This window comes from Rhipicephalus microplus, chromosome 9 (assembly GCF_043290135.1).
Source record: "Rhipicephalus microplus isolate Deutch F79 chromosome 9, USDA_Rmic, whole genome shotgun sequence".
NCBI lineage: Eukaryota > Metazoa > Arthropoda > Arachnida > Ixodida > Ixodidae > Rhipicephalus > Rhipicephalus microplus.
In genome coordinates, this window is record NC_134708.1 from 16,589,514 (window position 1) to 16,614,772 (window position 25,259).

Here is a 25,259-nt window from a genome sequence, read left to right on the forward strand (position 1 = left end):
GGTTAAGCCGCCAATCAACTTTCCCTACATCTCATTATCCTTGAACATTAATTTATAGTATGTTCCTCCCCTGCAAAGCCGCAAGGACACCACTACCTGCTTAACTTCTAATTTGCAAGGTTACGTCTTTCAATTTCCATTACATAGCGTGGTCCTAAGCTTATAGAAATTACTTACGGTCCACGTTTCTACCCGACACATTACTACTGGTGGAATACAATCACTGTACTTAAACTTTGTACTTTGGTACGACGGCAACTTTCTTGTCATGGGCTGGCAATGCGCGTTGCATGCGCATTAACTAGTTCTTATTCTTCGGCAAATTTCTTTCTCGCCGACCAACTTAGCATCGCCTTTGTCTCTAAAATTGCGCAAATTTAACACTCACCTGAATGTGGCTTCTGAACTCGTTTGCATATTGGTTCGTGTCTTCTCGTCTCCGTCCTGTTTCAGCGCTGTTTCTTCATTTGAAGTCAGTATGTACCAGCCAGCCTGATTGAAGACGCTATTGCATACTAGAAATTTTGATAAACTCGTGGGGTTTTAAGTTGCCAATAGAATATCCGTTGAAAGCACTAAAGGCCGTACAATAGGGGACAAGAATCAGCGGAAGAAAAAAAAAAGCAGTTAGATGAGCTTCGGGGCCATCACCGCGAGTACGTAGGATTCAATATATTTAAGGTGATTATCATCACCAGCAACGCCTGTAGCAATCACGCGAATCGCACTAATCGAAGCATCCAAGGGGAGAATGGTATACCATGTTGGTTACTTGAGCAAAATTGTTACATTTTCAAACAGCTTTCAAAGAAAAGAAAAACTGGCAGCACGAACGTGAATGCTAATATTACTCACTTTGACGACCGATTTTTTTTTAATTTCTAGAATAATCTGGACGCTTTCGGCGCTCAGGACTTTCTCGTCAGTGCCGCAATGTACACCCACACTGCGAGCACGCCGGACGGGTAAGGGTGGATGTGGACTGCCAGGGCGAACTCCACGTTTCTGGACTCGGTCAGGTGAACTCCGGTGGAGAGAACCGTCTCGATGACCGTCTCCACATCCGTGAAGCTCATTGACAGCGGGAAGCCACTCATCTGAAAAAGAAAACAAAAGGAATGCGACCATGTCAATATAGTTGTTGTTTTTTTTCACACTTACTTCGGAGAACCAGTATACATACATAGTTGCCTAGGAGATCGACGAAAAGGCAAGAAAAATCCCGACAAAACGTCAATCCAAGGTGTACACACAAGAATAACTAGTTACGCATGACAAAAGAAATATGAATGTATACAACTGAATTTATTATAGCGAGTTTTCCCGAAATGTTCAGAGTATCTGCGCTTTGCGTAGCAATGAATCTATAACACGGCCGCTGTCACGAAAGCCAATGTTCAGACGAGTGGCCCAGTCTCTTCCAAGGCTCCTTGTCACTTTGTCCTCGTCTCCTTGTCCTAGCGTCCTTCTGCAGTTACTGCCTTGCAGATACGGCCCCTTGCCGAAGCGTTGACCTCGAGTGACAATCCGTGTTCAGAAACGCTCGTAACATAAAGCATTCGTGCTTGTCACAGCTTCCGTCTTGTTTGCAGTCGCATCGCAATGATGAGGTTCAAAAGGACTTTGTGCTGCCGTGATCTAGTCACAGTTCGGCACGTGTTACACTCTTGTGACACAAGAAGGTGAAAGACTCGCTGCACTCGTGTAAGATATCAACCGGAATAAGCTGTAGACATGTTTAGAAATTAACAATTTGAATGCCTTATTGATTGATTTGTGGGGTTTAACGTCCCAAAACCACCATATGATTATGACAGACGCCGTAGTGGAGGGCTCCGGAAATTTCGACCACCTGGGGTTCTTTAACGTGCACCCGAATCTGAGTACACAGGCCTACACCATTTCCGCCTCCATCGGAAATGCAGCCGCCCCAGCCGGGATTCGATGCCGCGACCTGCGGGTCAGCAGCTGAGTACCTTAGCCACTAGACCACCGTGGCGGGGCTTTGAACGCCTTATGTGAGCCCCTTTTTGTATTGTGCATGTATTCACGTCCTCCTATCGGAATGCTCATCGTTGCTGCACTGTTTCCTTTTTGCATTTTTCAATCTCGTTGCCTTCGGCATCGCACTTGTACAGACGGGGAAGCACAAATAGTGACACCCATTTCTTTGGCAGTGGCAAAATCACGCGGCCGCCGCAAGGGCATACACGCTCCATCGCTCGCCTCGTCACCGCCACCTAGCGACGCCGGCAGCGGTCGACGCCGCAGTAGCTACGCCTCTTCTGCGGCTACTTTGCCGTAAATTGGCAGCGTACGCGCGCCCACTTTTGTGGGCGACATCACCTGTTACTGGAGCGTAAAACCGAAAGGAGTCATTGACTGCGCGCACATGCGTTGCTTTCACTCGCTCACAGCTGTTTCCACACGCATGCGCAGCACGGTTTCTTCATCTACGCGAGTTTTACGTCAATGTCACCGGCTCTCCTTTCAATATCGAGGCCCAAGACTTCTGCCCTGAAAGATCTATCTTTTCTGTACTATCGTTCGTGTCTTTAACGAAAAGGGGAGCTGCAAAAGAAAACTGACCTTGTAAGAAGTAAGTATCTCGGAGAGTTCTTGGATGTCGTCAATACAGGCTGATGCCGACGCCATCGACTCGAGTCTGAAAAAAAAGAGAAATGTGCGAAAGTTGAACAAACGTACTCTGCTGTAGAAATATATTGCCCTTTCACTGTTGACAGTATCGGTTCGGGAATAAAAAGAAAAGAGGTTCTCTTTTGGAATTGAAAATTTACACTTGTAAGGACCATAATACAAGGCTCTGGCCAGGAGACGTAATTAAGGTAGCCTAAAGTGGCCGCAAACATTCAGGTTTCGTCTGCTCTTCTATATTTGAAAAAGAGTGCGCAATAAATTATGACAGAACAATATTGCGCGACTTCCACTTCTTCACGCGGCAGCGACTTATTTTAATTATACAAGACTGCTTTCGCAACCTTATATATAAATAAAAAAAGAGCTCGCAATTACTATGAAATGTTTGTAGATGATACATGTAACTAGAGCCTAGAGCTACAGGTAAGAAACTTGAGAACAAACTTAGAGCACGAAAGCAAGCGCTGCCGCTGAAATTATATGTGCTTACTGCTAACTTGCGTTAAGACTTTAAAGCAAGGGTATGCAAACTTTACACTCTACGGTAGTGTCTTAAAGTAAGCGGTGTTAAACGAAAGCAAAACGTCTCCACGCTCGCTGCCACTCACGTTCATGGCCACTGTCTTACACGTATACGTCCATTCATTCATGTACGATCACTGACGTGTCGTATTCTTGTCTGCTTTAATTATTACCTTCGTTCACAAGTCAGCTGACACTGTCGTTCCAGCTGAGGTCTGCTCAGATCTTTCTTCGCTAATTAAGGCCATATATAGGGACAATAAAGGGAGTTTGGCGTGAATACGAGTCAACTGCCTATTCGTACAGCGAGCCAGTTAACTCACGCACGTATCGGTTATTATAGCGATAGCCTCGTCCTGGCAGACCTAACAATGCCTTAATGCGAGGAATCATTGCTCGCCTGCCACCCGAAGCTGAAATCACGTGCCACGTGGTGCCGTGAGGCAAAAAAGGAGTGTTAACACTCACCGTCTCTGCTAAAAGTAGCGCTGGCTAACGCACCCAAGAATTCCGTGTACAGAAATACCCAATGACGTGACCTAGAAGCGCCCTCTGTCGCTGCTCGATTCGTACAGTGTCGTAGCGGCAATTCGGACTCCATAAACGGAAATGTTCAGTTATCGTCCACTTTGAATGATATCGATGTGCGTCATAGTTAGTACACTACTGTTAATGATAACTATTATTGTCCTTGGTCTAATTCCTTGGTTTAGTTGCCCGTCGGATTTATTTGGTTGTGTCTACCACTGAAACAAGCCTCCGAAAAATTTCCCTTCTTACGTTCATTCTGACAAACTCACAACGTCATATCTCAACTCCGCTGGGATGGCCAGCAACTAGAATACCGGCGACAAGGGCCGTAAGAACGAGAAAAAGAGGCCGATGTACACAGTGACTTACCTGGGTAGTATCTTGCGGAGTACCTGGCTTGCGTAGCGGTTCCACGAGGTGCGGAACCGCTTGCGCCACTTCATGACGCTCTCCTTGAGCGCGTACTCGATCTTCTGCTGCAGCCTGGACACGTACGAAGGGTCGGTCGGCTCGTACGACAGCTCACTCGGCTGCGACAGGGTCGGGGAAAAGTGGGAGCAAAAAATGATGCGCCAGTATTTAGGAATGTTTGTCAAGAAAGAGAAGTGCAGAAGGTTGGGGTGTGAATCGGATAAACGTACTTTAATCTACTTAATAGTCCAGAGTTTGATAGAACACTGTCTAGGGGGGGGGGGGCATACATTTTTCGCAAGTAAAGGAACACTCGCCAAAGGTGCAACAAAAAAATTCTGACATTTCCAGATCCCTACGGGTCTCATGTCCACATACATTGGAAAGAAATTGGCCTGTGGCTTCATATGCATCATATAAAAACACGGCCCAACTTCTTTCACTTGTATGTGAAAGAGAAACCCCTATAGGGTTCTTCGAACGTCATCAATTTTTTTTGTTTTTTTTTTAGAAATTTTGTTGTGTGCTTATTTATTTGCAAAGTACATAACACAGCGTAGCGTAAATCACACTCAGTCTGCAAAGTCTCAAAGCAGCTTTATGATGAAAAGACGGAGGTCTTCAAATACACATGCATTGCATAGTTGCCTAATAATACACTAGGGGAAACTCTGACGCTACATTGTCAATGGGAAGTTCAACGCATGGCACTTCAGCCTGCGAGAGAAATATGCGTATAGTACACGGATTTGTCTAAGCTTCGTTCATTCGGCTACGCTTGGCTACATGTGACCTGGAGCCGCTTTCTCTCAAGACGAAGCTCAAAAGATGCTCAGCAGTTACATTTCACCGCTTTTAACGTTTCGGGCTCACCAATTGAAATCGGCTGTTTTTAGACCAAACAAGTGCCAAAACACAACCGTAAACGAGGCCCCAAGTGCACTCGAAGCTGTATGCACGAAGAGCAGGATATTATCATGGTGGCTGAATGATGGCATCACCAGAGTTACCATAGTAAATGGTGTAGTAAACTCTATGGTGTGCTGCCCTTACACCAGCTGAATCAAAGTTATAGCTCCCACAGATTGGGAGCGTAGCCAGAGATGTTTTTCGATGGGGAAGTAATCATAGTTTATGTTCGTGCATGCATTCGCATGTGTGCGTTTTAATATAGGCGAGCAGCACTGAAATGTTTCGGGGAAGGGGGGTGGACTGTTGGAATCCCCCACCCTCCTTGGCTACGCCACTGCCCCAGACATCAGCAAATCAGTTTTTTTTTTTCACTCATTTTTTGGGGATTTGCGAGATTGCGCACCTGAACGGAGTCGAGGGTCGGCGGCACTTTACCCTTGGCGAAGAACGGCTTCCAGTGACTCGACTTGCTCAAGTTGTAAGACAGCCTCGAAGGATGCTCGTGCTTCTGTACGTTGGCCCAGATCTGGAACGACAGGGTGGTATCGGGGAATTTTTAGCCCACAGGAAAACTTCGGCTATCATGTAATTACAACACAGATCGAAAACAAGACGTCGTTATAATAAGTTTCGGGCGTTTTAAATGTCGAAACTATGATGTTGATATATGATTATGGCACGCCGCATTACTATAGTACGGCTGGCATAGGCGATAACGTACTCGTAGCAGCCATCCTTGCGTTCAGCGAGAATGACGCCGAGGCCGACATCGCTAGCATTCGTGTGAATTTCAGTGGATGCATTGGGATCGAAATGGCGGGGAACTGGCGAAGACGTGAGTATAGCCGACGCGTCGTCGTGAATGAGTCGTCGCAATTGGAATTCCAGCCCGAGAGGTCCGCGCTACCGGAGAGAAGCTGCGTCAATGGGGAGATTATGGAGGCAAGATTACGGATAAAACACCGAAAATGTGAGCACGCTACGGAGCTCCTTTAGGGTAGTAGAATCGGGGCACTTGGCAGCGGCTCGTGGTTTGGCAGGGTCCGGTGAGATTCTTTCCCTTGAGACGACGTGACGCAAAAATTGCGAGTATGCGGGCGGCAAAAGGGCATTTTTTTCTTTTTAAGTCCAGTTGCAACCCGGTTGGCGTAAGGCACTGAAGAACTTGTTCAAGGCAGGAAAGATGAGTTTCGAAATTTGCAATAACAGACAACTATGTCATCTGAAAAATAGCAAAGACACGCGTGCCCTTTAAGTCCCCTAAGAATACTGTTCATCCTTTCGTTCCGGATCATTTCGACCCGCTAGACGTTATATGCAACAGCTCATAAATCTAGAAAAAATGGCACTACAGAGAGTAAAAAGCCCTGACTTCAAACTGTCTTTCTTTAGTTTTATGCACTGTTACATTTGTGGACAACGAACCAACCAGCCCGGCATGCAACAACACGCTATAGAGTTCTCTAAAGCATTCACCGACATCGCCCTCTAGCACTTCCCATTCATAGAAATGCGACCACCACCGCCGGTGTCGAGCCCGCGACCTCCGGGGAAAGCAGCCGAGCACCGCAAAAAGAGAGAGAAAAATTTCACTAAAGAAAGCGTGAAGTAATGAATATTTCTGAATATTTGACCAAACTGTTTGAAATCGTCTCGGCGAGTGCAGTCACTAAAGTTACAGGTGCGTGCCCTCGCGGAATGAGCTACGTTAGACGTAACCGAGTGGCGCCACAATCCGACCACTGACGCACCTCCGGTAATCCGCAAGACGTTCGAAAGTTTGCGGATAAACTACAACTCTAAAGAGCGCTATTCCGTTAAGATCGATACACTTTCGGACGAGCTACCGCGCTGCACTTCAACAAATGGGACAATCGCAGAGGCTTGGGCTTGTCCCATCAGTGTATACATGCTCTGCGAGCCACTTAGAGTTCACCTCCGATTACTGAGCAGACACAGACAGCACCCACTGTCAGTACTACCCGCCACTCACCCAGATTGCAGTTTCTCAAAAGTAATATCGCGGTATGAAAATATTATACCATCAAGGACTTCTCCGCCAAATGCCCCTGCAGTGCCTCCATGGGTTCTGCCTAAACTACCTATCTCTATTACGATACCTGGAATCACGAAGAAGTCGCTCATTTCTTCTGTTGGCCTCAGACAACTGACACTATATCACATTTATACAACGTACAGTGATTCTCTGCACGTGTACACCGACGGATCCACCACGCTAAACACCTCCGCCGCAGCCTTTGTCATCCCAGACATGGATATCGCTCGACGATTCAAAGTGGACCATAAAACCACATCAACTGCCGCAGAGCTTGTCGCTATCCGAGAGGCGATAAGGTTTATTTCCGGAGAGCGACCTCGAGCCTGGACGATTTTCTGTGATGCCAAAGCCGCTTTGCAAACCATTAATTGCATCATGAAGCAAGGTCCATATTACAGCTTGGCAATAGAAATCACAGAACTTATTCAGGTTGCTTCAACAAATGGCCATCTTATAACTTTCCAGTGGATTCCCGCTCATTACGGCGTGATGGGAAACGAAGAGGCAGACGCTGAAGCTGAAAATGCCTTAAGCAGTGCCCCTGAAGTACGCATTGCGTTTTCACGAGCTGACACGAACGCCCTGCTTCGCTGCGTGATGCGCAGCTACACACTTCAGCACTGGACCAAACCGGAATGGCGACACCAGCGACTTCACAAATGGGACCCGGAAATGAGGTTCCGCATGCCTCCTAAATTGAAACGGCAACTCACAAGTATGATCCACCGCATTCGTCTTGGTGTAGCGTACACCAGACGTTACGCACATATCATCGGTCGCAGTGACACCGGTCCTAATTGTGAACACTGTGATGTGCCAGAAACATTTGAGCACATATTTTGTGTCTGCCCAGCATACGCACGTGAACGACAAACACTGATTTCTTCTACTGAACTATATCGCAGTAGGTCATTAACTGATGAGACCATGTTGGGCCCTTGGCCAGACACCAACAGTGCAACTGCGGTCACAAGAGCAGTTATTACCTTTTTAGAAACAACTAGACTATATGCGCAGCTATAAAATGTGTCTCAGCTAGAAAGAACACTACATACTCACCTCTCTATCTCACCATCGTCATCCATTAATCTTTCTTTTCCCCTTTCCCTTCCCCCAGTGTAGAGTAGCAGGCTAGAGCAAGCTATCGCTCAGGCCGACCTCTCTGCCTTTCTGTAAATAAACTTACCTCCTCCTCCTTCGGACGAGCTAAGTGTTCCCGCTTTTCTTTCGAGGCGACACTGATTGATTGATTTGTGGGGTTTAACGTCCCAAAACCACCATATGATTATGAGAGACGCCGTAGTGGAGGGCTCCGGAAATTTCGACCACCTGGGTTTCTTTAACGTGCACCCAAATCTGAGCACACGGGCCTACAACATTCCCGCCTCCATCGGAAATGCAGCCGCCGCAGCCGGGATTTGAACCCGCGACCTGCGGGTCAGCAGCCGAGTACCTTAGCCACTAGACCCCCGCGGCGGGGCTTTCGAGACGACACTCACGTTGTCGACGCCGACGAGGCAGCCGACGCTCTGCAGCGGCCCGTAGCTGTCTGTGACGCTGTACGAGCGTCCCGTCACGGCGTTCCAGATGCGCACGTCGCGCCCCCTGGAGGCGTTGCGGGTCAGCACGTACGCGGTCTGGCCCTCGGGTATTCCGCTGCCCAGCAGCAGGTACGCCTCTGCGCCCAGGTGGAGGAAGTAGTTGCACAGCAGCAGGGCGTGTTCCTCTTCGTCGCCCGTCAGGACGTGCAGGAATTGCTGCGCGGAATAACATCGAGTTGTTGTTGTTGTTGTTGTTGTTGTTGTTGTTGTTGTTGTTGTTGTTGTTGTTGTTGTTGTTGTTGTTGTTGTTGTTGTTGTTGTCGTTGTTGTTGTTTCCCTGTGCAAATGGCTCGTACCCAAAGGACGGGATTGGCCGATTATAAGGTGAATTTGCCCTATACTTTCAGCATTGCGTCATTCCTACAAAACTTTTGTACCTTAATTTTGATTTGAAATGCCGATAACAAGTTTGCAGAAAAAAAATGAACAAAAATAGTGAGACCGTAATTTAGCAAGAAAATCGTTTAGTCGCAGTGATGTATTCTTCAACGGCGACTAAAACATCCCTATGGTTTTCCACATGCGCACGTTTTAAAGGGCTGCAGTCAACAGGCTCCCAAAACGCGCAGGAAAAGCTCGCGCATTTTCCCTGCGCGTGGCCAACCTCCTTATACGCGTAGTGACGTCAACTCGGCGATCGGCGACTTGACGTAGCACGCAGCTCGTCGATTGGTCAAGACCAGGTCTCAGCGCAGAGTAATGAAGTCAACGTCACTGATAGTCGAGTTGACGTCACTAGGCGTATAAGGAGGTTAGTCACGCGCAGTGAAAATGCGCGAGCTTTTTCATGCGCGTTTCGGAGCCTGTTGACTGGTCCTTTAAACCGCCTAAAAAAATTGCTGAAAATGCAAGAAGTGAATGTTGATGATGGAGCGAAGCTTCACTGACGAAATGATGAACGAAATAAAGAATGTTTACACTTAAGCTATATGCATGTTATGTACGCTCTGTAGCCGGTTTGTGCACGAATAACGGTAGAGTATGTACAGAATGTTTATTTTCAAACCATATGCGCTCCATGCACGCTCTATAGACGGTATTGCACACAGATGCTTCGCACCTGCGTTTCGACTACACTCAAAGGCAAGATAGACTAAAACGAGCGTGTTTTTTTTCCCGCAACAATAATGGTGATCTATTTTACGGTCCTTTCTTTACACTATCGCCGCGCGTCCGGCACTTTCAGGTCACGAACGACGTGCGCGGTTATGAGCGTGACATCGCTATCTCGATAGGAAGGTGGCCAGCGCCGAGTTATCCAGACAGGAAGCGCAAGCAAGCCGGATGACGATTATTGTTGCGGGACAAGAAGGCACCCTTTTATTCTTGGGGACATTCCACGCAAAAGCTTCGGTCGGTCGGTCGGTAAGTCGGTCGGTCGGTCGGTCGGTCGGTCGGTCGGTCGGTCGGTCGGTCGGTCGGTCGGCTTGCGTTCTATACCTTATCACCTCTGAGACGGGCGGGTGCGCTAGTTCGCCTCCGCTGCACGCTCGAGGCACTCTAACGCAGCGCCTCCGGAATACCATTCACCGATTTCTTGCGCAGAACATCAAATATATGTTTTGTTCAGTCTCTCCACACGCAAGACTGTCATCTTTTGACGACATTTGCAGAGAACATGCAGATACGGGGCCAATTTTTTTTACTAGATTTTTTTCTTCAGAGCACATGGAAGACGGCGAGCCTTGACGACCGTGGTCGGACATGGTGGACGCCTAAGGAGCTTCGCGCCTAAAGTACCAAACATGGGCGCGTCATTCTCTCTTGGCGTTTTTCGTCATTGCATCGCGATTAGAGACGTCAGGAGTTTGCTTACGTGACGTCAGGATGGAATAAACTGTCGATTGGCCAATATATGAGAGGTATCTGTGGTACATGATGACCTACCCTGCTTGGCCGTGCAGTCGTACGTACGGCCTGTCTTGTCTCACATTACTATCGTGAGCGCTAAACTGATTTCACTTCCTTTTCTGCGTCTGCGACTGCGCAAACGGACATAGTCGAAAGACGCGAAATTTTGCCGTTCTATAACGCATAGCGGTGAGATTCCACGGGTTTTATTGTCTGTTAGTTTTCGTTGATATCACGCATTATTGTCTGTTAGTTCTCATCAATATCACAATTATCCGTGCTTATATACTGATGTCACGTGAGCAAATAATTATCATAACAGATTTCTTTTCATTTCTATTAACGCCAGAGTCGTCAGTTCAGAGCCTCACTAACCACTTCTTCCAGTTTTTGTCCTTGTCGGCGCAAGGGTCCGCTTGTTTGCTCCAACTCTGGGCCGTCACCAGGAATTTTTTGGGGGGGAAGAGGGCGGGGAAGCACGTGTTGATGTCTTTAAAAAAACGCCATTTGTATCATTTTTCCTCGGCAAAACACGCCCTCTATACAAATTTCGGAAGGAGGGGGGTCCGACTTCTAGTGCACTGCCCCCCCCCTGCTATGAGCCAGTAGGTTAAGAATATATCAGGTAAAAAAGGTAAAATCTTGTTAAATCGACGTGTCAGGTCGTTTAAAGTCATTGCTATAACAGCCCATTATGAGAGGACAATAGAAGTGAACAGAGGAAGGTTCTGTATGCGAGAAAAATTCGCAGAATAAAGAAAAGTGGTTTCTAAATCTACTGCACACGTTACTCTGCTACTGTTTCATGAAACGCACATGGCAATGTGCTGCTGATAGTATATAGTCTACCGGTATGTCATATTAGGTTCAAAGATAATAAAGATTCCAATACGCCGAAGATAATCTTCGCGCTGTGTACAGCAGATTAATTTCTCGTTTGTAACTCAACTAAAAAAGACAATGTTATCCATAATACTGGGAAACACACCGCTGCTGCAGTCTTCAGATTTAAGTGCCATACCGGCTACTGAAGTGCAAAAGAAGAAATCGACATCAAGACTAAAGCTTTGCTCTACTTTTATTTTATTTGTTGCCTGAATTTTTTTAGTTGCGTCATGTTGTCAAACTATGCTTTTAAGGTGTTTTTGAAGAAGCAGTACTTACGTCACAAGTGCTCCAAATGTCACAAAGCCCCGGAAACAAGACGCTGTCTGACAGCATCGGTATTAGGGACACGAAACGAGCAGCCAGTGCCTGAAAAAGAAACAGGTGTCAATGAGGAATGAACACACGCAACTAACTTCCTGTTTCTAGCTACATAGGAACAGTTATGTGAAAGTGCTGGATGCCTGTTAAACTTATCTGCAAATTAGGGCTTATCGAATTCAAGATAACGACATCGAATATGTCAAATTTCATCGAGAATACAACAATACAATAAACAGCACTTCTTTAAGGTGCTATCACGACGTCAAAATGCCTACTCTAGTATAGGGTCGAAAAGATCTTTGGTGAGCATGTTTTTAGTACTCAAGCCACTGTAGCTGGAAATATTATTCTCATTCATGGGGCAAATGAATCAATTCAAGAGCTTTTCTGCTATATGACGGCTTCATGGTGTCGATAAACACGATAACAATTTCCAAATTAACCATTAAATACCCGCTTATATGAAGTATTGAATGCTAATAAGGTGTTCACCTCAAAAATGGACGACCCTGTATATCCCACTTCTCGTTTTCAGCAGGTCTACATATTGCAGTTTGTAAAACGTTCCTAGAGTGAAACACCATAATACCGACGTCCTTGAGACATTCACTATACTTCGCATCAAGGAATCCTTCCGGGAACAAGACATTTTGATGTTGAATCGGCTGTCTGTATTCTATCTCAATGTAAACTGTGCGTGGTGACAGACTGTCAATGTCATGTCTTTGTGCGAACCCACCATGACGTCCCTGGTCGTAGACGAGACGTCCTCGACGAGGCTTGGGCGCCTGGCCGAGTCCAGGAGCTGCTGGGGTGGCGCCAGGGGCTTCAGGAAGCGAGGCACGAACACCCACTTGCCCGAGGCGTCCATCGCAAGTGCCTTGACGAAGCGGCGAGGGTATCGGGACTCAAATGAGCTCTGCCACTCCTCGGCCTGCTGGACCAGCTGAGGGGGCTCGTCGCTGTCGCACTGGGAAACACGGATCGTTGTATATAGCATCGGGATTTTCGTTTTGAAAAAAAATACAAACACGTGTGAGAGACAGGATAGGTGCTACCATAGTCTTTCAAAAACGTATTGAAGGACTATGGAGCTACTAACAACTGGCTCGTAGCAAACGTTGCAAAAAAATACGTATAGCAGAGTGGTACGCCGACGTACTGAGCGCATATCAAAACGACATCACTTATCAGGATACGGGCGAACGATATAAAAAAAACAATTTCGTTTTCGTACTGGCAGATGGACGTGTCACTATCGTTGTCGGTTCTTTTTTTGTTTTGTATATGGTACGCCTGTCAAACTTCACGAGCTAATCTGTTCCGGCTTCGACCTAGAATCGTGGCATCACGTTGTATATAGCTTCGCGGTGTCGTCTCCCAGTCATTGAATCCGTTTGGCAATAACTTGACCGAACGACGAGGACACGGAGCGCAGACTAAGTACTGGAACATACGATAAATAAAGGAGATACGCTTTTAAATGTTGCCCGGCTTTACTGCGCGGCCGTCGACACTAGTAGCAGCAGAACAAAAGTAGCGGCAGTCACAGTAGTGGTGGTGGTGACGACAACGACGACGTGAGTCATCAACATGCCCAATCGACGACCCAAGTAAGGTGCATATAGATCGCACTGACGTCCTGAAGTTACCCAATATGTTCGGTCACGGCTCAACCCAAAAGGAGGTCACGTCGTCGTCGCACTCACCCGTGCCCTGAGCACCTCGGGTGACTGCAGCCCCGGCTCCACCGTCATGTAGAAGGACACGTAGGTACTCGACGCCGGCGCGTCTTGCGCCGGGGACCATGGCTTGACCTCGTGCGCGTAGCCCAGAAGGACGACGGGAACGTCGATACGGAACGTGCCTTCGATCTGGGCAGACAGACAGACAGACAAAGAACTTTATTTCTTCGATCTGGAAAGAAGCAGAAATACGTTTGGCTGTTGTTCAGTCGGGAAACATCATCGTTCACACGCCCGCCGTTCTTATAGCTTGCGCATCTTACAGATGACATGACGGGCAGCTTTCTAAGAATACTGAAAAATACTACTGTATCAGTGAGTGCTGCCCACCAGCGAGACATCTTTCGCACTTGTCTGAACAACAGCACGTTCACACACTTTTCACTTTGCTAGGATTCATATTGGAAGAAAGTAAGCCACTGCACGCATGCAAGACAAGTCGTTTGTATTGCAAGTTTTTTTTGCGTGTGTTTTTGTCGACTTCACTTTCTTTTGCGAGCGCTTTCGGTAGGTTTGAGATTCCACGCAATAATCATGCTTTTTCAACGCGTCTCATGGTCTGAGTAAAAAGGTCCAAGCAAAAGGATAGATGGGTGGGCTAGTTGGTAACTCAGTGGTTCCACCTCGTCCGTTGTCCTTGCTCCAGCGCCAACATTTCTTTAGACCGTAACAGCCATACACGTTTTGTAAGGGCATTACGGTGGCCGATGTACCAGACTAGTCCTCCAGCTCTCCATCGAGGTATATAACTTCACTGATAACACTCTCGAGATGTCATACAAAGGATCGTAAATGACGACGACTTTGATCACAAGTTCAGAATTACGAAAAACTTATTTTTACACTGTCTTTATTAGGCGAAACGTTTACGTTAGCTAGAACTGTATTTCCGGTAACGTGAGACACTGCATTCCACATACGCAATGTCAATTGTCGAACTTCTCTTTCCCACGGAATTAATTCGATTTTACCCCCTCACCTTGGCGTTGATGTAGAGAGTTGAGAAGGGTATCTTGAGGCTGCCCAGCCACCGTCTCTCTAGTCGCTGGTGCACGGTGCTGTGGCGCTCGCGCTCGTCCTCCAACAGGTCGAGAACCACTTCGTCGAACAGGTTCAGGTAGATCACGTCTTTCACCACACCTTCCTCGGGACTGAAAACAAGAAAAAAGCGTGAAGGTGAATGAAGAATCGATCAGCAGACCGACTTTTATAGTTATTTGTTCAGTAACTACTTTATTGACGGCTGCGGCGGCTGCGTTTCCGGTGGAGGCGAAAATGTTGAGGCCCGTGTGCTCAGATTTGGGTGCACCTTTAAAGAACCCCAGGTGGTGGAAATTTCCGGAGCCCTCCACTAACGGCGTCTCTCACAATCATATCGCGGTTTTTGGGACGTTAACCCCCACATATCAATCAATCAATCAACTACCTTACTGGCTGGTCGTCCGATTACTTGATTTACTTACTCTGCGAGTCATTCTTTCACGAGCTAACCAACTATATTGGGTGCTTCTAGTTTTCTACAGAACGAATTTATTGATTGATTGAATAATTGACCTACTGATTGATCAATTCATTCATTTACTACAACGATATCCATTAATATGTCGGGCTTAACGTGTCGAAATCACCATAAGATTATGAGACGCCGTAGTGGAGGGCTCCGGAAATTTCAGCCATTTGGGCTTATTCAACGTGCACCCAAATCGCAGCACAGGGGCCTACATCATTTTTGCCTCGATCGAAAATGCAGCCGCCGCAGCCGGGATTTGATCCCACGACCTTCGGGTCGAGCGCCATAACATCTGGAACATCTGGACAAACGTGGCAGAGCTACAACGAAATTCAAATGTGCATAGTCTGAAAAGTATCGCAGATTGATTGACTTGTTCGTTATCCCTTTGTTAAAGCTGAACACATAACATAAATGAAGTCACCATTCGTATATTGATTTATTCGAACACAGGCAAATAAACTAATTGCATACATGTTCACCGACTGATATCTTTGTTACCACTGTATCTATTGCCTCATTGCTTAATTGATTAATATACTGACCAAATTTAGTTAGCCAGCTAGAGCATTTGCTTATATGATTGATTGGTGGATGGCTTTACTGGCCTGATTTAGTTAGTTAGTTAGTTAGTTAGTTAGTTAGTTAGTTAGTTAGTTAGTTAGTTAGTTAGTTAGTTAGTTAGTTAGTTAGTTAGTTAGTTAGTTAAATACAAACGCTCACGTGATGGGCAGCCTCAGTTCCTGGTTCCACGTGGGGTGGGGCCCGTCGGCGACGAAAGTTCTCGCTGTGCGTTGCTGGAACATGATCTCGACGAAAGGACGCACCTGGTACTCCATCACGTCGTCCAGCAGGCCAGAATAGGCTGCGTGGTAAACGGTGTCAGCCAAGCCCATAGGTGTAGAACAGAAAGGTGTGTGTGGGGGGGGGGGGGGAGGAAGGGATTGAGGCCTGCTTCTTTTCTTTCGAAATTTTAATGAAGGGGGTGTTTTACCAAAAAATGATAAAAAATAGAACCTGGTGCTTTTCAAGGTCTTCAACAAGTGCTTCACCCTTCGAAGAAAAAATCCTGGCTACGACCTTGAGTCAGCTATCGCGGAGATGATAAAAGGCTATTTTCAGGTTTTTAATGTGGCCTCGCTGAGATCGTCATCTAGAGTTCTGTCCAGTACTTTCAATACAGCTTCTACAGATTTGTACCTTACCTGCGTTTTTTTTTCTCTCTATCTCTCTTCTTCCCTGAGCACGCCAAAAACATCGCCTCCCGAGGCACCCGAAGGAACATATAGTAAACGTATACTGAATGAGCTGCTATATCAGCACACATTTCGACAGATGAGCTGAAAAGCGGGCGAACCGTCTCAAGTCGTCGTCTGCGGCTCCATAATTATTTGTTATCATCGTAAGACCATGCGCTTAGCAGGCGGTTCACTTACCAAACACTTCCGGGCCCCACATCTTCCCGCCCCCACAGCGCGCTCACCCGCTGGCAATTATTACCTTATTCAGATTCCCGAAGTTACCTCTTTCTCTGCGGTCTTAAAAACTCACATGAGGTCGCCCTCGGCGCCCTGTGCGTGGAGGAGGCGTCGGTGTCCCTCCGCACGGGCACGTTCGACGCCCTGAGCACGGTGACCAGGATCTCGGCGTCGGCAGCCGCCGCACTCTGACCCGTCACACGTCGGCGCTCTCGGCGACTTGGACGCAGGGGTCGACGTCGCTTGGCCAGCTTCAAAAGGCCGAAGCCCAGCGAACTGTGTAGGTGATTGGAAACACAGACAATCGAACAACGTGCTTATTCTGATTCACAGATGTGTGTGTGTGTGTGTGTGTGTGTGTGTGTGTGTGTGTGTGTGTGTGTGTGTGTGTGTGTGTGTGTGTGTGTGTGTGTGTGTGTGTGTGTGTGTGTGTGTGTGTGTTTCTGTGTGTGTCTGTGTGTGTGTACGTGTGCGTGTGTGTGTGTGTGTGTGTGTGTGTGTAGAGAGAGAGAGAGAACTGGCGAGCTTCGAACTCTAGGGCATTCAAGGTGTTATTTGCAAAGCTTAGCGAATGCCTACGTTAACACTTGAAGGGAAACTTTACGGCTCATTTTTGCTTTGTGGATTCAGCCTAATGAGAACTGAAAGCCAAGCAGAGTTTGGGCACGTTATTTGCTGTATAATTTAATTGTTAATAAATAGAAGTGGACGACAAGTTCGTACAAACGGTAGAGCACAGGGCACGTTGCCTAAAGGTTGCACGTTCGCTTCCTGCCGGCCACAAGTTGCCATTTCACGCACTTAGGTTCGTCATATTTATATCTCATTTACTACAAATAACAAAATCGATGCTTTTCTTTGCTTGATTGTCGGGTGGACCTCATTATTGATGCGTCAACGCCAACATCTGTAGCTCGAAAATAAGCTCTTGTCTTGACTTCGTCAAAACGTTGGCTACAGTGACATGTCTCGCACCAAGACTACGGTCAAAGGTTTAATTGCAGCGCTTTTTCGTAACAATTCCCGTTCTGGTCCAAGGTGCATCTACAGGACGTGTGATAAGCGTGGTACGGACTTGTCCTCGTCAGGACGAAAGCCTCTTTCAGCAGACATCCAGTGACTGCTGTATTGCCACAGCTGGCATTACACTCCGCCTGCAAACTCCCCTTATTTACATGCCGTATATCAGCTCCAAGTCTTCTCCCTTGGCGCTAAGCCTGTTTCCTCTAACAGACCATTGGCTGTCTGACTTGTCCTTCTTTAACAACTCATCTTCCTTTTCATATCTACTATCAAATATGAGGTCCCCATGTGTTTACGGCTCTCGTTTATTTGTTCGTAATTTCATATCTTCGGGGCTATCGTTTTTCGCTGAATCACTTATTCTGCGTCTTAAGGCGTCAGGCTCACTCAAGTACGTCCCTCTCACCACGGGAAGAAAACGATCAGTTCATTCTAAATAGAAACGTAATATCCCTCAAGTACAGCGAATAAGCGTTAAACACACCGGGTAAGTAGCGTAATTATCGAATCTCACCCAATGAACGGCATTTTCTCTTCAATCACGATGTCTTCCAAGACCCTGTGCGTCTGAGACTCGTACACTTGTCTTAAGACCTCCTCTCGCATCTGCACAAATAAATTAAGGGGGAAGGTGAGGGGGGGGGGGGGTACATGCTCAACATTCACCAAAACTTCCAGTTACACACAAGCCCATATAGATTTCCGCACCGAAAATCGCATTGTCTTGCCTTCTCTAAAGAAACGAGAGAGGGAGTGAGAGAGAGTGAGACTCGCCTCCTTGATGGCGTGCGACATCCTTGCCTGCCGAGCTTCGATTGGATCGTGGTGCACATGGCCCGGGAGGCTTTCCTTGCGCGCTTCCCTCGCGTATATTTTCTGTGAGAAAACACGACACGTCACCATAGATCAGTGCATGACATCTATTCATCATCATCATCTTCTTCTTCATTTGATTTCAGATTGTTGTATTCAACGCATTGTATGTCAACGAAAGGAACGGGTTATGACAAAATAGACTTACTGGCAATGGTCTTGCATGCGCAAAAGTGATATTCGCTCCCTTCCCCACGCCCCCCCCCCAACATTTAACGTCCCAAAACGAAGAGATCATTATAAATTTGAGTAGGATTGAAAACTTGGCACGTCGGTAATGATTCATAGGTGGTAAAGGCAAAACAATGCGCCCCGCGGCGGTGGTCTAGAGGCTAAAGTACTCGGCTACTTACCCGCAGGTCACGAGATCAAATCCCGGGGGTGGCAGCTGCATTTTCGATGGAGGCGAAAATGCTGTAGGCCTGTGTGCTCAGATTTGGGAGCACGTTAACGAACCCCCAGGTAGCCGAAATTTTCGGAGCTCTCTACTACGGCATCTCTCATAATCATATGGTGGTTTGGGGACGTTGAACCCCGCATATCAATCAATCAATCAGGCAAAACGGCGCAAAAGAACCATGAAGTAGACACATCAGCGCTTGTGTTGAGTCTACTCGACGTAGCAGAGGGCTCCGGAAATTTCAGGCCACCTGGTGTTCTCTGACGTGCACTGATATCACACGGTACGCGGACCTCTGGAATCTCGCCTCCGTCTAAATGCGACCGCCGTGGCCGGCATCGGACCGGCCTAGCTTCGAGTCAGCACTGCAGCGCCACAGTCGCTGCTCCAACCGCAGCGGACCCCCTCACCTCCATGAGCGGTACGGTGTACTCGTTGATCATGAGGGGCACCATGGCGAAGTCTCGGAATTGCGCGACGCCAGAGTTTCGAAGCGTCAGCAGCGAGAACCGTGGGTTTCTCTCCAGTTCGACCTTGTCGCAGAACTCCAGGCCACCACCGCTGCTGCTGTCTTTGTTCTTCAGTGGAAGCATCTGGAATATTGGTACAGTTCGAGCACATTTTAGGATTGAGATGTTATTAGACGATGGAGAGGTCTATTGTGTGAGACATGCAGAGAAAAAAAAAAGTGGATGCAAGACTCACGGCGCTGCTCGTGAGATTTCCTTGCGGCTCCTGAGCCAGTGCTCTGAGCTTGGACCGGTTGAGGATGGTGCCGAGCCTTCCTTTCCCGGACTTCGTTTGTCTAACTCGTGCTCTGCATTGGCAGTGGCGAGGAAAAGGTTAAATTACCTTAAAGTAAGAATCTTCTTGTCCCACCAAAAAGTCGTGTTACGCTGAGTTTGATACCTCAGATTGCTGATTGAAGCATGCGACACTGCAGAGACCTTATAGTTTCGTTTTTATACAAAAAAGAAATGAAGTTTCAGCCGCGGACAGTCGAACAAACGAAATACAAATAATTGCTATGCATTGATCAAGCTTTAATAACTCGGATACTACGGCGTTTTTTTTTTTTTTTGTGGCTGGAGATAAAAGTGAACAGTTTGTTACAAGCCCACTCGGCTAAATAATTAGGATTATTCACTTAAAAGTGTGCCTGAAAGTACTTGTGGTAGCAGATGCACTCATGAGCCACAAATTTCGAGATCAATGATGCCTCTAAGAGGAATACTTTTGATCGCTCGGGTGCTATAACTTATTCAATACGTCACTACGCAACGTTTGTTTTTTTTTGCGCGTCTACTTTTCTCTCCCCTTTCCGTCTCATCTTTCTTCCCCTCCCCTTCCCCCTTAGTACAGGGTAGTCAACCGGACGTTACAAATCTAGTTGTCCTTCCTGTTTTTCTTTCTCTCTTGTTCGCTTCCGGTTCCACAGATGTCGTCCAAGGACTCCGGGAATTTAAATCCTCCCATCATTGGGGGCGAAGAAATACTATGTTTTTTTTTTTACCTTCTGGCTAAAATCAAAGTTCACTTCTCTCAATCTATGCTACTCGGGCATTCAGGCTGAAATCAAGCAATAAGGCTTGTTTGCACGAGTGGAACCAGACCAATGTATAAAGGAGATGGCTAACTATTTTATTTCTCGTTGAATTCCACTAGGGCATATACATGAGTCTTAATGATATGCTTTGGCCGCAAATAACACAAACACAATTAAGGGAACGCACAAGGACAAGCACAAGCGGCTTGTGTATTTCTTTACTTGTGTTTGTGTCTTGTGTGTTCTCTTACTTGTGTTTGTCTTATTTGCGGCCAAAGCATGTCTTTAAGCGAGTACCGACTAGGCCAACAATCAGTATATACACGAGTCTCTCTAAAACACGTACCGGGAGTTCATGGCAATTCCAGTTCTGATGACCACGTTTTGGCCAGCGGCGTTGTCCGCCCACGCCAGACTGCAGGTCAGCTCGCCGTTGAGGCTGAGCCAGAGGGGACCACCGCGACCTACCTCGAGGCGGACTCCTTGGTGGGACAAGAGCACGAGAGCGAGCGAGTGAGTGAGTGAGAGTGGGCGAGTAAAAATTATAATACCGTACGTACCACAGCCGACCCCGGCGTGCGACGTGGACACGGTCTTCTCGCTGGCGAAGTGAACTGCCGCGAGGGGCGTGTTGAACGTGGTATGTTCGGCTTCCGGGATCGGCACCAGCACGTCGGCAGTCTTCTGCGAGAGCACGCCCCTCGTCTCGTACACCTGGAGGGAAAGTGGCCGCGTCACGAAATGCGAGTTGCGGATGTGCTTTTTCTGCGGATATATCGCTGTTATTTAAATCCTGCGGCTCTTCCTTACATATATGTGCGCGTTCAGTGAGAAAGTAACGATGTTACGAGACATCTCACCTCGAGGCCGATTGTCCTCGGGAACTGGAGGATTCGCAGCGCGAATATCTGACCCCAAACGACCGTGAACTCTTCGTCGAGTGGTCTGAAATGTTGAGGACATTGATGACTGAATTACGTTGCTTTTAACGCGCGCCACGGTATAGTGACGTCACATACCTCTTGTCCGTCTTGCAGACCTCCTTCTCGTTGAACATGATTCTGAGATGAACGCTGGTTTTCGCAACGTCTTGCCTTCTCTGCTGTTCCTCGCTGCCAGAAACAGTAAACAGGAAATATATTATTTGTATAAAATATATACGTAGAACTGATTGATTGATTGATTGATTGATTGATTGATTGATTGATTGATTGATTGATTGATTGATTGTATATTCATACAAAACGTGTATGAAACCTTGTGATTACAAAAAGAAGTACTTCCAATTAAAAAAAAATACATTTCATGCAAGGTTTTACCTGGGGCACTGGTGAGCAGGTGTCGTTTTTCCTCGGGTCAAGTAGTATACGCACTCTAACAGCATCATACCCCAAGGAAAGGAAAACAAAAAAAAGGTTATATTACTTACAGCCCGACTTGTTCAATAGGTCCATCATGATATACTACAGGTACGAGATAAGTGCTCGAAAGTTACACTCGGTAAAATAATTTGCATAAACCATTCGTAACGCAGAATTCGCCATCCTCACTCTTTGTCAGTAATATTCGCGAGTCGAGATTCGATAAAAGTTCATCTCATCAGGCTACATGATCATGAACTTGCGATTCCCTCATCGCTGGGACCTGTATGTGTTCCAAAATATTTCGGCATATTTTCATTGTTGTCATTTGTCACCTTGACTCAATAAAAGACTGCCAATTCACTATTTTTTCTTTGATAGGAGGCCATACTAGAACGGCTGTAGAGAAGTTTGGCGAGCGTGGAAGTGTATCGCAGTCGAAGCTACTACGGCCGCTGTCTGTGTGCATAGCCTTTTCAAAACAAAATCAAACACACCTTTTTCTTGTGATGACTTGGTTTACAAGATTTACACGTTATTTAATTTTTCTTTTAGAACCAGCGCTTCTTCACTGCAACCTGACAACACCATTTCACTAGCGGAGAGCTCGACATACCTGTCGCCTCTCTCTTCTTCTCGATCCTTCGACGAACGAGATCGGCAATTTCAGATTCGACGATGTCCGCCGGAGGTTCTGGCTTGTACATTTCCGCGTCCTCACCTTGGACGCCTTCCCCTTGCTATTAAACATAATGAGGAGTGAAACTGCGTACTATTATTATTATTTAATTTGGATGCGCAAAACACACAATGACACAGAAATAGGAAGGAAGCAGGCTGACCATTGCCACCAAGAGGGTCAGAACGCTTGCCTGCCCCTTTGGGAAGAGGGAAACACAGAGGAAAGGGGTAATCGAAGGAAAGAGAGGTGAAATACAATCAAATGACACAGATGGGGACACAAATCAGTAGTCACGTGGGAAAGATAGAAATACGTGTTGTATCCAACGCTCTACGGCGTTGCATTGAACGAGTTGTGGCATTGCGCCCATGACATCCTCTGTGGCGTTGCATGAAACGCGTGGTGCGTTTGATGTTGAACATGTTTCGTGAAAGACTGCACCGCGATTGAGATTGGTGCAATTGTTTGTTTGCTGCGTATGTGCGCGTTTGTGATTGGATACGTGTGTTCAGGGACACTGGTATGCGAGTTGCTGTTTAGGGTGTGTGACTTATCAGTATGGAACCGTCGGAACAAAGACGTTCCACGAGCGCGTATCTCTCTCTGTGCGAGTTACAACAATACGCATCCACGAAAATTCGCGCATATCCACGAAGTGGATGCGGATGAAGGAGCAAAGCGATGAGCTATACGGTCAATAATGTCTACGTTGAAGTCGCCGACTAGTACAAAGGACGGACTGATGGACGGAAAGACTCACACACAGATGGACGCACTGTTCCATGGACACACGGACGGACTCATACGGACGAACAGGCGCACGCACAGATAGCCACGCTGTTGCACAAACAGACGGGCGGGCGGATGGATGCATGGACGGCCCATTTTTAAACTATATGTGTGATCTGTAGACGGTTTTGCGCAGAGGTGTTGTGCACGTGTGCTTCGACTGTGCACGGCGCCCAGACGGATTAGAGTCGGATGGACATTGTGAGGCTTTAAGTAGCTGCGATTCTAAAAAAAGATAAACATTCAACGAATTCTGCACTGGTCGATGCCAGTAACATTTTCAAGAGCTTTTCAGAGAGCCCCAACAAGTTTCACGTCGACATAGCCGTAGCGACAATTTTACCTATGCGTTGTTTGACAGGGAAACAAATCGTATGGCTAGGTGTGCGTGTGCTTGCCGCTTTAAGTAAGTGCTTTGGAATGGGAAGTACTTCTGGATTGCATTTTTCTGCTGAGCAGTATACAAAAGAGCAGTCCAGGTGGGTCGTAATAATGGCATTTTTCTCTACATGAAATGTAGCCACAAGAAAAGTTACCTCAGGTAAACTGTCGAAAATAAGCCCTCTTGACTGCCTTGATGAAGACAAGTACACCTCTCGAAACACTGGCTCGTGCAGCGACATGCCTTGTTCGACAATTTCTCGCCACTGAACAGGGTGAGTAAGTTTAGGTCTGGAGCATTCGCCAGAAGTAAGGTGGAGAAACGCTTGTGGCTTAAGCGAGCTCAACCTGGTAGCCTATATCGGACAAGACGTTTTTAACATGGCTGTCTCGGGTGTGACACCGTCAAACACAGTTTCAGTAGGCGAATCAGACCGAGTACCTTCTGTTGGTGCCAAAGGTGCAGCCTCATTTCGTATTCCATCCAGTCTACCTGTTGGAGCAACCTCCTCAGTTTGACTTCCTCGGAGAACAGTTCCTCTTCGGCTGGCGCATCCTGAGGAGGCGTACTTTCCGTCTCCCCTTCACTCTTCGTCCTTCCATGCCTTCTAAAAATGACAAGTAAGAAATTCCATCAGCAACAGTGGCCGCAAACGAATTAAAATCAAATGTCACTTTTATCGCCCTCTCGCGTTATCGACGAGAATACATCTATGTCTAAAAAAAAAGACTATTTGGACAGTTCTCAGACATTGCTATGCGTACTTTTTTTCATTTTTAGTTAATAGTAACATCCTTCACAACTTGATCTGAACATTTACGGATAACGGCCATACTTTGCCGAGCTGTATGAGTTGTCCTCGAAATATGTGCACGTAGTGTGTTCACGAAATCTATGTGAACAGTAAAAATTTTCCGGGATGGTCGGCTCCTAAGTACCGACTTTTGTGCTTACATGGTATACCATCTAGTGACCTCCCGTCTATCTGCGCTTGCTATACTCAAAACACGCACACTTTCATTGCGGCATCTGCTCCGTTCTACGTTCTACTACCTGTAACATTTCCTTGTAAAACTAATCAGGTTTCTCGAAAACGTAGTTACAACTCTAATAGCTGTCAGTGTTCACCATAAATAAATTTTCATTGTTCACACAAGTACGAAGTAGTATGAAAGTGTTGCATGAGAGCATGAAAAAAAAATATTACACTGAGAATGGTTCTATTTGTAACCTTGAAACGACTCCAGTGAGGTCAAGCGTTGCCTCTTAGTAGCAAATTAGCTGCTGTAAGTTCTTGTGTAACAATAAGAACTACGCAATTTATCTTGTGCATTTCTAAGCAAGCTGAGTGTCCTTTCGAGTTTTACGGATTTCAAGTTATTGAATATGTGCTTATTTTACCATATTTGGTTCCTCAGTTACCTCCAAGACGGGTGACGTAAGCTAATCGACTTATAAGTACCCAAACTTTGTATTGAGACGATCAGCTCAATTGGACCTTCCGAACCTTCACTTTATTGCTTTCACTACTAACTCCAGGCGTAAACCATACACTGATTGCGAACGAGACATATCTGTAATTACCTAAGTTTAATTAGGTCGTTCTTACCTGCGAAACTTGAGGGTCACAGCGGTGCTGGTGTATCCCTGCGTCCTCCTCAACTGCTCCATGTCTTCCCAAACGCGTTTCATCTTCTCCACGACTGCTTTCAGGGT

The 25,259-nt window shown here is 46.7% G+C and overlaps 1 protein-coding gene across 1 annotated transcript in view; it reads right to left on the reverse strand.

Moving 5' to 3' along the window:
* Positions 1-870: 870 nt before the first annotated feature.
* Cc2d2a (Coiled-coil and C2 domain containing 2A) overlaps positions 871-25,259 on the reverse strand; it is a 40,502-nt gene continuing 16,113 nt past the window's right edge. Inside the window, exons 7-27 of the mRNA XM_075874357.1 lie at positions 22,307-22,430; positions 21,649-21,703; positions 21,349-21,441; positions 21,190-21,274; positions 20,890-21,043; positions 20,676-20,811; positions 19,489-19,600; positions 19,194-19,376; positions 18,285-18,386; positions 18,025-18,116; positions 16,561-16,763; positions 15,733-15,874; positions 14,479-14,650; positions 13,464-13,628; positions 12,494-12,724; positions 11,710-11,799; positions 8,593-8,850; positions 5,438-5,560; positions 4,081-4,241; positions 2,590-2,665; positions 871-1,097 (exon numbers count right to left, since the gene is read on the reverse strand). Coding sequence (XP_075730472.1) covers positions 909-1,097; positions 2,590-2,665; positions 4,081-4,241; positions 5,438-5,560; positions 8,593-8,850; positions 11,710-11,799; positions 12,494-12,724; positions 13,464-13,628; positions 14,479-14,650; positions 15,733-15,874; positions 16,561-16,763; positions 18,025-18,116; positions 18,285-18,386; positions 19,194-19,376; positions 19,489-19,600; positions 20,676-20,811; positions 20,890-21,043; positions 21,190-21,274; positions 21,349-21,441; positions 21,649-21,703; positions 22,307-22,430 — 2,946 coding nt within the window. The 3' untranslated portion in view covers positions 871-908. The remainder of the gene's footprint in view (positions 1,098-2,589; positions 2,666-4,080; positions 4,242-5,437; positions 5,561-8,592; positions 8,851-11,709; positions 11,800-12,493; positions 12,725-13,463; positions 13,629-14,478; positions 14,651-15,732; positions 15,875-16,560; positions 16,764-18,024; positions 18,117-18,284; positions 18,387-19,193; positions 19,377-19,488; positions 19,601-20,675; positions 20,812-20,889; positions 21,044-21,189; positions 21,275-21,348; positions 21,442-21,648; positions 21,704-22,306; positions 22,431-25,259) is intronic.